The sequence below is a fragment of the Oryctolagus cuniculus genome, chromosome 13 (assembly GCF_051225735.1).
Source record: "Oryctolagus cuniculus isolate XC-2025 breed Fujian yellow rabbit chromosome 13, ASM5122573v1, whole genome shotgun sequence".
Lineage (NCBI taxonomy): Eukaryota > Metazoa > Chordata > Mammalia > Lagomorpha > Leporidae > Oryctolagus > Oryctolagus cuniculus.
The window spans coordinates 98,474,763-98,489,391 of NC_142879.1; the positions used below are offsets into that span (position 1 = coordinate 98,474,763).

Sequence of the window (14,629 nt, forward strand, 5' to 3'; positions counted from 1 at the left end):
ATCCTCCACTGCACTCCCTGGCCACAGCAGAGAGCTGGCCTGGAAGAGGGGCAACCGGGACAGAATCCGGCGCCCCGACCGGGACTAGAACCCGGTGTGCTGGCGCTGCAAGGCGGAGGATTTGCCTAGTGAGCCGCGGCGCTGGCTCATTTTTCTAACTCTGTTTACTCATATATATTGTTTTACTGTTATAGTTTATGTTCTAGAAATTGTTGTGGAAGAGTCGGGAACCTTAGTCTTTTGTTTTGGTTTGCTAGGAAGAAATATTGCCCCAGTTTGAGCAGCATATGTTGAGTTCTAGTTTTCCTACTACTACTCCCATCTCACTCTTTACTTACTATTATACAGTTTCTTTCTCTCCTCCTTCTTCAAGATTTATTTATTTATTCAAAAGGCAGAGTGACAGAGGAGAGACACAGAGAAATCTTGCACCTGCTGGTTCTTTCCTCAAGTGGCCATACCGTTGGGGCTGAGTCAGGAGCCTGGAGCTTCATCTGGGTCTCAATTGGATGGAAAGTGCTCAGGCACATTAGCAGGAAACATGGATCATATGTACTGGGTACATATCCAAGGGAAATGAAGTCCGTCTGTGGAAGAGATATCTGTATTCAAGTGTTTATCGTCCCACTATTCACAATAGCCAATAAATGGGAACAGCCTAAGTCCATTCACTGATGAATGGATGAGAAAAATATGGTACATGTGCATAATAGAATACAATTCAGCCATAAAAGGGTGAAATCTCATTTGCAATGACATGGATGGAACTGGAGCTCGTTATGTTAAGTGAAATAAATCAAGCCAGTCAACAACTACCACATGATCTCACTCCTATACAGTCTTGGGGGGGGGGGGAGTGATTTCATAGAGGTTAAAATTACAGTCATGGTTACCAGAAGCTAAGCAGGAAAGGGGGCAAGGAGAGGTGGAAAGGTTGAGTAAGAGGTACTAGATTATAGCTGGATAGGATTAAGAAGTTCTGGGGTTCTTTTGAATAATAGGGAGATTGTAGATAATGTTCTTTTTATTTCTTTATTAAAAAACTGGAAGATGGTATTTTGAAGCTTTTTTTTTTTAAGATTTATTTATCTGAAAGGCAAAGTTAGAGGCAGAGGCAAAGAGAGAGAGAGAGAGAGAGGTCTTCTACCCACTGGTTTATTCCCCAAGTGGCCACAATGGCTGGAGTTGGGCCAATCTGAAGCCAGGAGCCCGTAGCTTCCCCCAGCTCTCCCATGATGGTGCTAAGGATTTGGACCATCTTCTACTGCTTTCTCAAGCCATAGCAGAGAGCTGGATTGGAAGTGGAGCAGCCGGGACTCCAACTGGCACCGATATGGGATGCTGGCACTGCAGGCTGTGGCCTTACCCTTTACACCACAGTGCTGCCCCCAGAAGTTCTGTTTGTGTGTGTGTGTGTGTGTGTGTGTGTGTGTGTGTTTAAAGATTTATTTATTTTATTTGAAAGGCAGAATTACAGAAAGGCAGAGAGACCATCCACTGGTTCACTCCCCAGATGGCTGCAATGGCCAGAGCTGTGCCAATCTGGAGCCAGGAGCCTCTTCGGGGTCTTCCACATGGGTGCAGGGCCAAGGATTTGGACCATCTTCTGCCTCTTTCCCAGGCTGTAGCAGAGAGCTAGATTGGAAGTGGAAGCAGGACTCGAACCGGTGCCCATATGGGATGCTGATACTGCAAGTGGCAGCTTTACTGCTACACCACAGCACCAGCCCCTTCCCCCCACCCAAGTTTTTTTTTTTAAGACATTTTATTTGAAGGGGAGAGTGACACACAGAAAGTCTTCCATCTGCTAGGTCACTCCCCAGATGACTGCAGTGGCCAGGGCTGGACCAAGCTGAAGCCAGGAGCCCAGAGTTCCATTGGGCTGTCTCATGTGTGGCAGGGGCCCAAGTACTTTGGTTACTCTAATCTGCTTTCACAGACATTAGTAGGGAGCTGGATGGGAAGCGGACCAGCCAGATCTCAAACTGGCACTCTTACATGGGATACAGGCATTGCAGGTGGTGGCTTAGCTCCCTGTGCCACAGTACTGGCACCAGTAGTTTGAATGTTTTCAGCAGAAAGAAATGTTAAATTTTTGAGTATATTGACCAGATTTTGTACAATGTAAACAGATACTGAAACATCACACAGTATCCCGTATAAATATGTACTTTTGTGTGTCAAATTTTTTTTCAATATAAAAAAATGAAACCCACAGTGGAGTTAGCCTTAAAGGAAGATAAAAGTAAAATATGAAAGATACTGAATCAGGCAGTACTAGTCTTTGCTTAAAGGGTAGTAATGCATATGAATTGTCAACAGTGTTTTCCCCCCCTCCTCTGTGCTCTAGAAACATTTTGTTTGCCATCAACAATGTTAGTATGTAGCTAAGTAAAGATAGCAGCAAGCTCAGAAATCAGCTCAAAGTGCATCTGTGGCAAATGAGCAGACTGGTCTAACAGACTTGGGTTGGGGCAGGGCAGAATTGAGGGGACACGGAATGATGCAGGAAATGTTTCATTGGGTTTCTAGCACAGCGTGCTGCTGGGTCAGACATAGTGAATCTGGCACATCCACAGATCATAGCCTTAACATGGAAAGTGATTTTTAATGGGAAAAAATGCTGCCAAACTGAGGGAAATGGAGGGAAAGCTCGCTTTTAAGCTATGGAATTTAACATCTTTTTGAAAAAGTATTTATTTACAAGGCAGTTAGGGAGGGAGAGCCAGAGAAAGAGTGAATTTCCATTGGCTGCATCACTCCCCAAATGACCACAATGGCCAGCACTGGGGCAGACCAAAGCCAGGTGCCTGAAACTCCATTTGGGTCTCTCCCATGGGTGCAAGGGTTCAAGGAGTTGGGCCATCTTCTGCTGCTTTTCTAGGTGCATTAGCATCTCTGCTGGATCATAAGTAGAGCAGCCAGTACTGGCATGGGATACAGGTATTGCAGGTGGTAGCCTAACCTGTTGCTGGCCCCAGGATTTAACATCTTTATGAACTTTTTTTTTTTCTGTAGTATTACCCTTTCTACTTAAGGTTATATGAAGTAAATATGTTGTACTATGTAACACAGAGGTTGAAGGTTTGGGAAATAGCTCTCCCTTGTTGTAGTGATCAGTATATGACCAAGGAAAATATTAGGCAAGATTGCGTCTTAGAAAGATAATCCTAAAAAACACATTTTTATAACTTGTAACTAATTTTATGCTTTCCTTAGCAGCAGAATGAACTATAAAAAAATAAATCACATTTTCTGACTGCTGCCTTTTTCAGAAGAAGCACAGGTGTACAAGTATGAAAGGAAAAATTTTTAGATTCATCTTGAAGTTTATCAATAGCATCTGCTTATGAGTTCCCTAATGCTGGATGCCATTTTAAAGGTTTAATTAAGCAACCACTTTGCTGAGATTGGATTCATTTCATTCATCCGTCAGTATTTTTGAGTGACACATTTACTATAATGGCACACAGCAAAAAGAAAAAACTATCAGAAATACCAAAAAATTTTTTTTAAATTTTATTTTATTTGAAAGACAATATTAGAGAGAGAGAGATATCCATCTGCTGGTTCACTCCCCAGATGGCTGCAATGGCCAGGGCTGGGCCAGGCTGAAGCCTGGAGTTAAGTGCTTCCTCTGGGTGTCCCATAAGGTACAGGGACTCAAGCACTTGGGCCATCTTCCACTGCTATCCCAGGTACATTAACAGGGAGCTAGATTGGAAGTGGAGCAGCTGGGACTCGAACCAGTTCCTATATAGGATGCTGGCATTGAAGGTGGCAGCTTAACCTACTACACCACAGTGCTGGACCCAAGATATCAACTCTGAAAAACTAGAATTATAGCAATACTGGAAACAGTAGTTTGTTCTGTAAATGTTCCCACAAGAAGTTCATTTAAATCCTGTATCTATGCAAGGTGCATGGAAGGAATATAGACTAATCTACCCTAAAGTACTCTCAAAATATTCTGCTGTAAGATGAGAATATGCATTTTATATATTATAGAGTGATGCTGGCAGCTGTGAGATTAAAACCAGTATAATCCAACAAACAGAATAAGCCAAATGAATGAGGAACTCTTAATTCCTATTGTATTTTCTTCTACCTCTCTAGAAATGGATTCATAAAAGAAAGTTTCTATTTTAAGAAGAGTGCTTCCTTTCAAGCTCAAAATGCTATAACTTTTTATAAAGGATATTTTTGTTTTAAAGCACAACAGAGAGATCTTCCATCTGCTGGTTCACTTACCAAATGACCGCAATAGCCAGGTCTGCACCAGGTCAAAGCCAAGAGTCAGGAACTCCGTCTTTGTCTCCCACATGGGTGGTAGGGACCTCAGAGCTTGAGCCATACTTCACTACCTTCCCAGACAGACACATGAATAGGAAGCTAGATCAGAAGCTGAGTAGGCACTAATTTTTTATTCAGGTGCTTTGCAACCATTTTTAGTTGTTCGTAATTTTCTTGTTGGAGTAAGGAAGGGAGAGAGGGAGAGAGGGAGGGAGGGAGGGAAGGAGGGAAGGAGGGAGGGAGAGAGAGAGAGAGAAAGAAAGAGAAAGAGAGAAAGAGATAGAGATATTTTCCATACACTGGTTCCTTCCCCAAATGCCCCCAGCAGCTATGGTCAGTCGTCACCAAAGTCAGCTGCCGGGAACTCGACCTGGGTCTCCTGTGTGGGTGATCGCAACACAAGTAGTTGGGCTATCATCTGCTGCCTCCCAGGTGCATTAGCAGAAAGCTGATTCAAAGCAGAAGTGGACTCCGATACAGATTTGTGCACACATTGTACCACAGTAGTGCCCCATGCTCTTTTAGTCATAATAATAATTCTCTGAATAGTCATGCTATCAACCTGCTACATAGTTAAGTTTATTTAAATAGATTGTTTAACATTTTTAAAGATTGCTTTGTGTATCCTAAGAGATTGCAGTAAATATTTTATTTTGAATCAAGTATTTCTGATTTATATGTAAAGAAGTCTTTAGAAAACCAGTGTGAGGGGCTGGCACCATGGTGCAGTAGGTTAATCCTCCGCCTTTGGCACCAGCATCCCATATGGGTGCCGGTTCTAGTCCTGGCTGCTTCTCTTCCAATCCAACTCTCTGCTATGGCTTGGGAAAGCAATAGAAGATGACCAAGTCCTTGGGCCCATGCACCCACATGGAAGACCAGGAAGAAACACCTGGCTCCTGGCTTTGGATCTGCGCAGCTCTGGCCATTGCAGCCATTTGGGGAGTGAACCAGCGAATGGAAGACCTTTCTCTCTGTCTCTCCCTCTCACTGTCTGTAACTCAACCTCTAAAATAAATAAATAAAGTCTTAAGAAAAAAAAAAAGAAAACCAGTGTGAAATCTAAGAGACTTACATTCCCCCAAGTGCTGAACAAGGTTGGTACAATTTTGTTAGGCTGTTTGTTTGACAGATGAGATTTTCAAAGTATTGTTAGCATGGAAACCACAGACAGGAGAGAGAACACTTGGGTTTACCCTCTCTATGCTTTTTATATAAAAAAGATCAAATCAGGAAAGTGACTCCTTCATTTTATTCAATAAGGTTTTATGTAAGCTGTAAGGCATTGAGGAGTGTGAAAGCCACATTGAAAACTAGCTCATATGCCAGAAAATACTTTGCTGTTGCTCTAGGTTTATCCCCTAGTTTTAAATATTTCTATTTGCCATTTAAAGCCCTGCTTTTTGCCCATGCAGGAAGCAATTGTTTATTTAGTTTAAATCTTTTGGTCTCTTGAACCAGTAATGGAAACCTTAGTTATTTATTGAAACTATGGTTAATACTTGCATCATCATACATTAAATCTCATTTGAGATTCAGGCATTACATGATAAAGTCCAATTTCAAGGCTTTGTATTTTTCTTACTATCAATAATCCCTTCTCTTGGAAATCTACAGTTGCAGGACTTTTTTCAAAAGCTCCATATGTGGATATTTGTACATAGTAATTTTTTTGACAGAGTTAGACAGTGAGAGAGAGAGACAGAGAGAAAGGACTTCTTCTGTTGGTTCACCCCCAAAATGGCCGCTATGGCCGGAGCTACACCATTCCAAAGCCAGGAGCCAGGTACGTCTTCCTGGTCTTCCATGCGGATGCAGGGGCCCAAGGATTTGGGCCATCCTCCACTGCCTTCCCAGGCCACAGCAGAGAGCTGGACTGGAAGAGGAGCAACCAGGACTAGAACCTGGCACCCATATGGGATACCGGCACCACAGGTGGAGGATTAATCAAGTGAGCCACAGCGCCAGCCCTGTACATAGTAATTAAGAGATATTGGTGAAAAGATAACTTATAGATAAAATGGATAGTCAAAATCACGGTTTATTTTACTGAGGCTATGCCATCATTACTTTTGTAACCTTTGATTTTGGACAATTTCAAATACAGAAGACTAAACAGAGTAGTATAATGAATCACTGTACCTCTTTCTCAGGATAAACAGTTATGGACCTTCATGTCTCTGTCCCCCAAATTGAGAAAAATTCTACACACTGTATTCTTTTTCCCTGTAACCATTTCACCATGGAACTCTAAAATGGGTACTGAAGGTCCGTCCTATGGGCTGCATAAGACTTGTGAAATCATTTGGTCTGAAACTGCAGGCAGGGCTGGAAATAAAAGTAAATCAGTAGCAGGCTAATTTATTTTATTTTATTATTTTTTGAAGACATTTATTTATTTGAAAGGCAGAGTTATAGAGAGGCAGAGGCAGAGACGGATAGAGCGAGGTCTTCTACCTACTGGTTCACTCCCCAAATGGCTGCAAGGGCTAGAGCTGCGCCAATCCTAAGCCAGGAACCAGGAGCTTCCTCCAGGTCTCCAATGTGGATGCAGGGGCCCAAGGACTTGGGCCATCTTCTGCTGCTTTCCCAGGCTATAGCAGAGAGCTGGATTGGAAGTGGAGCAGCTGTGTCTAGATCCCGTGCCCGTATGGGATGCTGGCACTGCAGGTGGTGGCTTTACCCATTATGCCACAGCCCTGGCCTCCTCAGGCTAATTTTTAAGCTGATAATTTTGTAGGGCTTGCAGATGATGTTATAAATATCCAAATGGCTGATAGCAGAAAAAAAGGCTCCCCACTCCTGTTGTTCTAGGTTTTCTCTCTCTGTAAATGAAACATAATCACAACATCATTATCACAGCTGGAGAAAATACAGTAATTCTTTAGTACTGTCAGCACTGATAGGATGTTTTTCTGGTTCTTATTTTTAGAATATTTGGTTTCAAGGAAAACAAGTTTTCACTGGCCTCTGTGTGTGTGTGTGTGTGTGTGTGTGTTTTGACAGGCAGAGTGGACAATGAGAGAGAGACAGAGAGAAAGGTCTTCCTTTTCCGTTGGTTCACCCCCCAAATGACCGCCATGGCCGGCGCACTGCGCCAATCCAAAGCCAGGAGCCAGGTGCTTCCTCCTGGTCTCCCATGCAGGTGCAGGGCCCAAGGGCCTGGGCCATCCTCCACTGCCTTCCCGGGCCACAGCAGAGAGCTGGGCTGGAAGAGGAGCAACTGAGACAGAATTCAGCGTCCCAACTGGGACCAGAACCCGGGGTTACTGGCGCAGCAGGTGGAGGATTAGCCAAATGAGCCATGGTGGTGGCCATGGCCAGTGTTTTAAGTCTGCTTGTATTGAGGAGGCTGTGTTGCTTGACAAATCATCTCCTGCTGTGTAAAGCCCCATGGTGTGCCTCTGTCCCTTTTATTTGCTAAGGGATTAATCCTATCCCTTTTTGTTTACTTGCTTGTTGGTTTGTTCTTTGAAAGGCAGGCAGTAAGAGAGAGAGGGATCAAGATGTCACATCTGGTTCACTAACCAAATGCCAACAGATGGCCCAGGTTGGGGGCTGGGTTGGATAGAAGCCAGGAATCTCAAACTAGTTCTCACATGTTGGTGTCAGGAACCCAGTTGCATGAACCATCACTTGCTGCCTCCCAGAGTGCACATTAACAGGAAGGTAGAATCATAAGAAGAGCTGGGAATTGAACTTGGGTATTCTGACATGAAATGCAGGCGTCTTAACTGCTGCATCAAACACTTGTTGCCTTTGCAAGAATACGTGATATATGGTGTGGCTGGTATTTCTATGAGGAGGAACCTAATTCCTAATTGTCTGAAAAATTCAAGAGGTAGTATATATATATTAAAGGACTCTTCTAGTCAATTTTATTTCTCATGGCCTATTTTCAAACAGAGGTCTATTTTTTAATGATTTATTTTTTTGAAAGGCAGATATACAGAGAGAAAGAGAGGGAGACAGAGAGAGAGAGAGAGAGAGAGAGGTAGCAAGCTCTTCCATCCGCTGGTTCAATAGCCAGGGCTGGGCCAGGCTGATACCAGGAGCCAAGAAGCTTCATCAGGGTCTCCCATGTGGGTGCAGGGGCTCAAGTATTTGGGCCATCTTCTGCTTTCTCAAGCATATTAGCAGGAAGCTGGATTGGAAAAAGAGCAGCCAGGACTTGAACAAGCACCCATATGGGATGCTGATAATGCAGGCAGAGGCTTACCCTTCTACACCACGGTCTGACCACGGAAGGCTATTTTTTTTTTTAATTTATTCATTTATTTGAAAGACAGTTGCGGAGAGTCAGAGGCAGAGAGAGAGGTCTTCCATCCTCTGGTTCACTCCCCAGATGGCTGCAATGACTGGAGCTGGGCCAATCTGAAGCCAGGAGCCAGGAGCTTCTTTCCGGTCTCCGACGCAGGTGCAGGGGCCCAAGGACGTGGGCCATCTTCTGCTGCTTTCCCACGCACGTTATCAGAGAGCTGGATCAGAAGTGGAGCAACCAGGACTTGAAGCAGTGCCCGTATGGGATGCTCGTGCCACAGGCGGGTGCTTAACCTACTATGCCACTGCGTCAGTCCTCCCCAGAGGGCTATTAATAGCAAGTATTTTCTGAGAGAAGTTAATATTGGTGAAAGCATTGGTACCATATTCTGTTATTAATCAGTTGGGTACTAATCTGCCTCTTTATTTTCTGGCCTTGTTTTGTGAGAATTTTTAATGACACACAGATATTTCCAAAACTAAATTCATCCGTTCTCATGTGGGAAGTAAGCTTGGGTGCCTCAGCTGCTCTCCTGTCCTCTTAGTTCATCTTCCTTGGTGGGGATGGTGTGGGTCTTGGAAACAGTTTTTTGCTCAGGTATTTCAGAGACATCAGCATAGGTTCCCCCCCCCCCCAAGTTTTTTTTTTTTAAGATTTTATTTTACTTGAAAGAATTACAGAGAGGCAGAGACAGAGATAGAGAGTGAGAGTGAGTGAGTGAGTCTTCCATCTACTGGTTCACTCTCCAAATGGCTGCAGTGGCCAGAGCTAAGCTGATCCAAAGCCAGGAGCCAGGGGTTTCTTCCAGGTCTCCCATGCAGGTGCAGGGCCCAAGGACTTGTGCCATCTTCCACTGCTTTCCCAGGCCATGGCAGAGAGCTGGATTGGAAGTGGAACAGCGGGGACTCAAACTGGCACCGATATGGGATGCCAGCACAGCAGGCAGGGCTTTACCTGCCATGCCACAGCATCAGCCCCAGCATAGGGTTTTAAAAATACAAATGTCTAAACTACAAAACTGCAAGATCACAGTTTCCTCCAGTGATTCTCCAGTGCATCTGAGGGTTACAAGCTGTGACCTGGAATATACAAACTAAACTCCTGAATCTGTGTATTCTGAAGTTCAGTCATAATGTTATACTTTTGTAACCAGGTTTCTTATGTAGCAGAAACCCCATTACTTGCACCATCACCATTGCCTTCTCAGGACCCACGGTAGCAGGAAGCTGGAGTCAGTATATATGCTGCCAAAGCGAGCACAGGACACTGGAGTCAGACGCCATGGCCAGGCATTGATTTCAAGCTCTCGATGAAGGACATACGTGTCTTAACTAGTGTCTTAACCACTAGGCAAGGCGCTTCTCTTATGGTTACTTTTTAAATCATTTGGGAAAATTAAATATTATATGTGAAGTTTGGAGTCTGGCCATTGAAATAAGTCAGTACATCACAAAGGCCACTTCAGAGTAGTATAACTATACTCAGGTTGTTTTAAGATTTATTTCATTTATTTGAAAGGCAGAATTAGAGAGAGAGAGAGAGAGAGAGAAGAAAGAAAGAGAAAGGGAGAAAGAGAAAGGGAAAGAATCTTCCATACACTGGTTCACTCCCTAAATGGCTGCAACAGCTAGGGCTGGGCCAGATTGGGGCCAGGCGTTTCATCCAGGTTTCACACATGGGTGCAGGGATCAAGCACTTGGGCCATCTTCTGCCTTCCTAGGTGAATTAGCAGAGAGCTGGATCAGAAATGGAGCAGCCAAGACTGGATCCAGCACCTATATGGGTTGCCCACTTCACAGGTAGCAGCTTGACCCTCTGCCACAACACCAGCTCCAAGTGATTCCTGTTTAATTGTTCATTTGTCTTGAGGGCTTGTCCTTGAACAAAACAAAATTAATAGAGCTAGTCAAAAACTATTTAAAAACTATATGCTGGGTCCAGCACTGTGGTGCATCTGGTTAAAGCTCCAGCCTACAGTGCTGGCATCCCATATGGGCGCTGATTCTAGTCCCAGTTGCTCCTCTTCCAATCCAGCTCTCTGCTGTGGTCTGGGAAAGCAGTAGAAGATGGCCCAAGTCCTTGGGCCCCTGCACCCATGTGAGAGACCGGGAAGAAGCTCCTGGCTTCGGATTGGTGCAGCTCTGGCCATTGTGGCCAATTGGGGAGTGAACCAATAGTTGAAAGACCTCTCTCTCTCTCTCTCTCCCCTCTGCCTCTCCTTCTTTTTCTGTGTAACTCTGACTTTCAAATAAATAAATAAATCTTAAAAAAGAAAAAAAAAACTATATGCCTTTCTGCATTCTATTGATTTTGTGATTTTTCTGTTTTTATTTTTTATGTGTACTCCTGTATATGACAGCGTATGCATTTTCTCACATTGTTACTGTGGTGGAGTGGTGGTGATAAGAGTACCTAAAATCTATGCTCTTCACAAATTTCCAGTATACAGTATGTGTTGTGTTAGCTCTCTAGACTTAGTCATTCTACACATTACACTTTTATACCCTTTGACCTATGTAACCCTACCTCCTCCCTGCATCCTTTGATAACTATTTTACTCTGTTCTATGTGTTCAACTTTTAAAAAACTAGTCCACATATAAGTGAGGTCATACAGTATTTGTCTTTTTTTTTGTGTACCTAGTTTATTTCACATAGCATGCTATCTTTCAGGTTCTTCTGCATTGTAGCATATAAGATTTCCTTTTTTAAGGTTGAATAGTATTCCTTTGTGTGTACACCATGATTTCTTTATCTGTTCATCTATCAGTGGACACTTGGGTCGTTTTGCTATTTTTGCTATTGTGAATAATGTTGCAGTGAATATGGGATGTGCAAATATCTTCATGAGGTGGTCATTTCATTTCCTTTTGATATATACCTAGAAAAGGAGTGGCTGGGTCATATAGTTCAATTTTTTTAAAGTTTTGAGGAATTTCCATACTCTTGTCCATAACAACTACACCAATTTATATTCCTACCAAGAGTATATAGGGATTGCTTTTTCTTTCCATACTTAATCAACATTTTTTACCCTCTTGATGTTAAAAAAACAAATTTTAATTTTTAATTTGTTTATTTTCATTTTATTTACTTTCCAAATATCCACAATAGCCAAGGCTGGACCAGCCCAAAGCCAGGAGTTGGGAACTCTATCTTGATTGTCCACGTGAGTGTCAGGGACCCTAGTAGTTGGGTATCATCTGATATATCCCAGGATACATCAGGACACTGGATCAGAAACAGAGTAGCTGGGGACTAGCATTATGGCATAGTAGGTAAACCTGTTGCCTGTGACACCAACATCCCTCCCATATGGGTGCCAGTTGGTATCCTGGCTGCTCCACTTCCAATCCAGGTCCTTGTTAATGGCTTGGGAAAGCAGCAGAAGATGGCCCAAGTGCTCAGGCCTCTGTCACCCATGTTGAGACCCCAGTGAAGCTGCTGGCTCATGGCTTCCATCTGGCTCATCCTTGGCCATTGGGACCATTTGGGAAGTGATCCAGTGGATGGAAGATCTGTCGAGATCTCTTTCTCTACATCTCTGTCTTTATAACTCTGATTTTCAAATAAATAAGAAACAAAGTGGCCATTGTGGCCATTTGGGGAGTAAATAAGCAGATGAAAGATATTCTGTCTGTCTATCTGTCTGTCTCTCTCTCTCTCTGACTTTCAAACAAATAAACAAACTAGTGGGTGCTTACTTATTTGTTTGAGAGAGACAGAGACAGCACTCCTCAGATGGCTGCAACAGCTGGAGCTGGGCCGATCCAAAGCCAGGAGCCACGAACTTCTTCTGGGTCTCCCATGCGGGCACAGGGGCCCAAGGACTTGGGCCATCTTCCAGTGCTTTCCCAGGCCATAGCAGAAAACTGGATTGGAAGTGGAGCAGCTAGGATTCAAACCAGTGCCCATATGGGATGCCAGCACTATAGGTGCTGGCTTTACCTACTACGCCACAGTGCTGGCCCCTCCTTAGTAATTTTAAGAATAAACCACATTACACCCTTCAAATGACCTATTTATTGTTTTTGCATTTACAGCATCCTGAAGTTTACATTAAACTTCTCCCAGTGGAGCCCATGACTTCTGATCAGGACGCTAAAGTTGTGGCTGAACCGCAGGCGCAGCGAGTCCAAGAGGGCAAGGACAGCTCTCATCTGGTGGGTGCCATTGGAAGGGAGGGCCAGGGAGTCCGTTCCTCTTCTCTTTCTGATAAAGAACTCTACATTGAACTTAATAAGAAAATCAGAAAGTAGCACTGGAGTATCTTAGAATCCACATGTAAATGTTAGGGAAGAAAACTTTCTCACCCATCTGATGTATAGTAGAAGATTATTAAGAGGAAAGCATGCTGTTGTTAAGTAATAAATCTTACATGACACAGGAGTCTGCAGACATGAGGATCCACCAGGGAAACTGTATGTTAAGTATGGTACAGAAGTGGGAAGTTCTTGACATGTGATTTGACAAAGGGGGCTGTGAGCTGATGGTAATGAATTGAGGAGAATTCAGCAAAGCCTGTTTGTTCAGAGTTTTCTTTGTGTCCCTGTGTGGAATTCTTTTTCTCCCAGTATAGAGTAGGATTTCTCTGGAATGAGGGTCTTTTGACCCATTTTCCAGGTAAGGTCAGCTAGCTTTTTCCCCTTAAGGGGAGGGGTGAATGTACTTTCTATTTCCTATGGCCTGCTTCTGCTGTTTCCTCAAATGCCAAGGTGCCATATATACTGAACTCATGTCAGTCTGAAAGAATTTTGCTTAGTAGAGAAAACTACAAGTACTAGGTGATAAAAAGGTTATTGTAACTCTTATGGGGCCAGCGCTGTGGCACAGCGAGTTAAAGTCCTGGCCTGAAGCACCGGCATCCCATATGGGCGCCAGTTCTAGTCCCAGCTGCTGCTCTTCCGATCCAGCTCTCTGCTATGACCTGGGAAGGCAATAGAGGATGACCCAAGTCCTTGGGCCCCTGCACCCATGTGGGAGACCCGGAGGAAGCTCCTGGCTCCTGGTTTCGGATTTCTGTGGCTCCAGCCTTGCGGCCGTGTGGGGAGTGAACCAGCAGATGGAAGACCTCTCTCTCTGTCTTGACCTCTCTCTGTAAATCTGTCTTTTTAAAAAAAAGGTTATTAAAGCTCTTACATATTTAAATCTTTGTGTTTTAAGTCAAGAAAATAAAGTAAGTACTTTTAATCACAGTTCAGCCATCCTACTAGGGTATTTTAAGAGTTGAGTAGTATTTTATTACAAATTTATATTTTGACTACCTTGGTTCATTTTGAACATTTTGTTATACTGAGCAGGAATATTTAAAGTTTTTAAAAAAATTTTTTAAAGATTTTTATTTATTTATTTGAAAGAGTTACACAGAGGAGAGACAGAGAGAGACAGAGAGAAAGAGAGAGGTCTTCTATCTGCTGGTTCACTCCCCACACGGCCGCAACGGCCGGAGCTGCGCCCATCTGAAGCCAGGAGCTTCTGGGTCTCCAACACGGGTGCAGGGGCCCAAGCACTTGGGCCATCTTCTACTGCTTTCCCAGACCACAGCAGAGAGCGGGATTGGAAGAAGAGCAGCTGGGTCTCAAACCAGCGTCCACGTGGGACACTGGCAATACAGGCCAGTGCGTTAACCCGCTGTGCCACAGTGCCAGCCCTAAAAGTTCTAAATTACTTTTGCAAAAGTAGCTTTTCTTAATTTTTTCCATTAAAACTATGAAGAATATGACCTAAGGAATAGTAAGTTCACATTTTAAAATGTTAAGGCTCTTAGATCTTTTTTTGTCATATAAAACTGTGCATTTCTCAGTAGGTTTGGCTTTGCTTTATTATTGTGGCTTGAAAATCCAAATGTCTTATTTTGTAATGATGGTGTTTTTGATGTTTTCAATATTACAGATGAATGGTCCTATATCTCAAACCACTTCTCAAACAAGTTCCATCCCAGCTTTGAGTCAGGTAATTAATTTCCCAGCTTAATCACATTATTTAATCATAACTGAGGCTCGCAGATATTTCCTTATGAAAAGTGTTTATTGTGGATCCAAATGGTTGTAATCAGTAGTAATATTTTCACTTTTCC

At 43.4% G+C, this 14,629-nt stretch overlaps 1 protein-coding gene across 6 annotated transcripts in view; it reads left to right on the forward strand.

The window, feature by feature from the left end:
* Positions 1 to 14,629, forward strand: part of LARP4B (La ribonucleoprotein 4B) — a 108,614-nt gene that overhangs the window by 22,471 nt on the left and 71,514 nt on the right. For all 6 annotated transcript variants that reach the window (XM_089311829.1, XM_089311830.1, XM_089311827.1 and 3 more), the window contains exons 2-3: positions 12,597 to 12,716; positions 14,446 to 14,505. In XM_089311829.1, the coding sequence (XP_089167955.1) occupies positions 12,597 to 12,716; positions 14,446 to 14,505 (180 nt within the window). The remainder of the gene's footprint in view (positions 1 to 12,596; positions 12,717 to 14,445; positions 14,506 to 14,629) is intronic.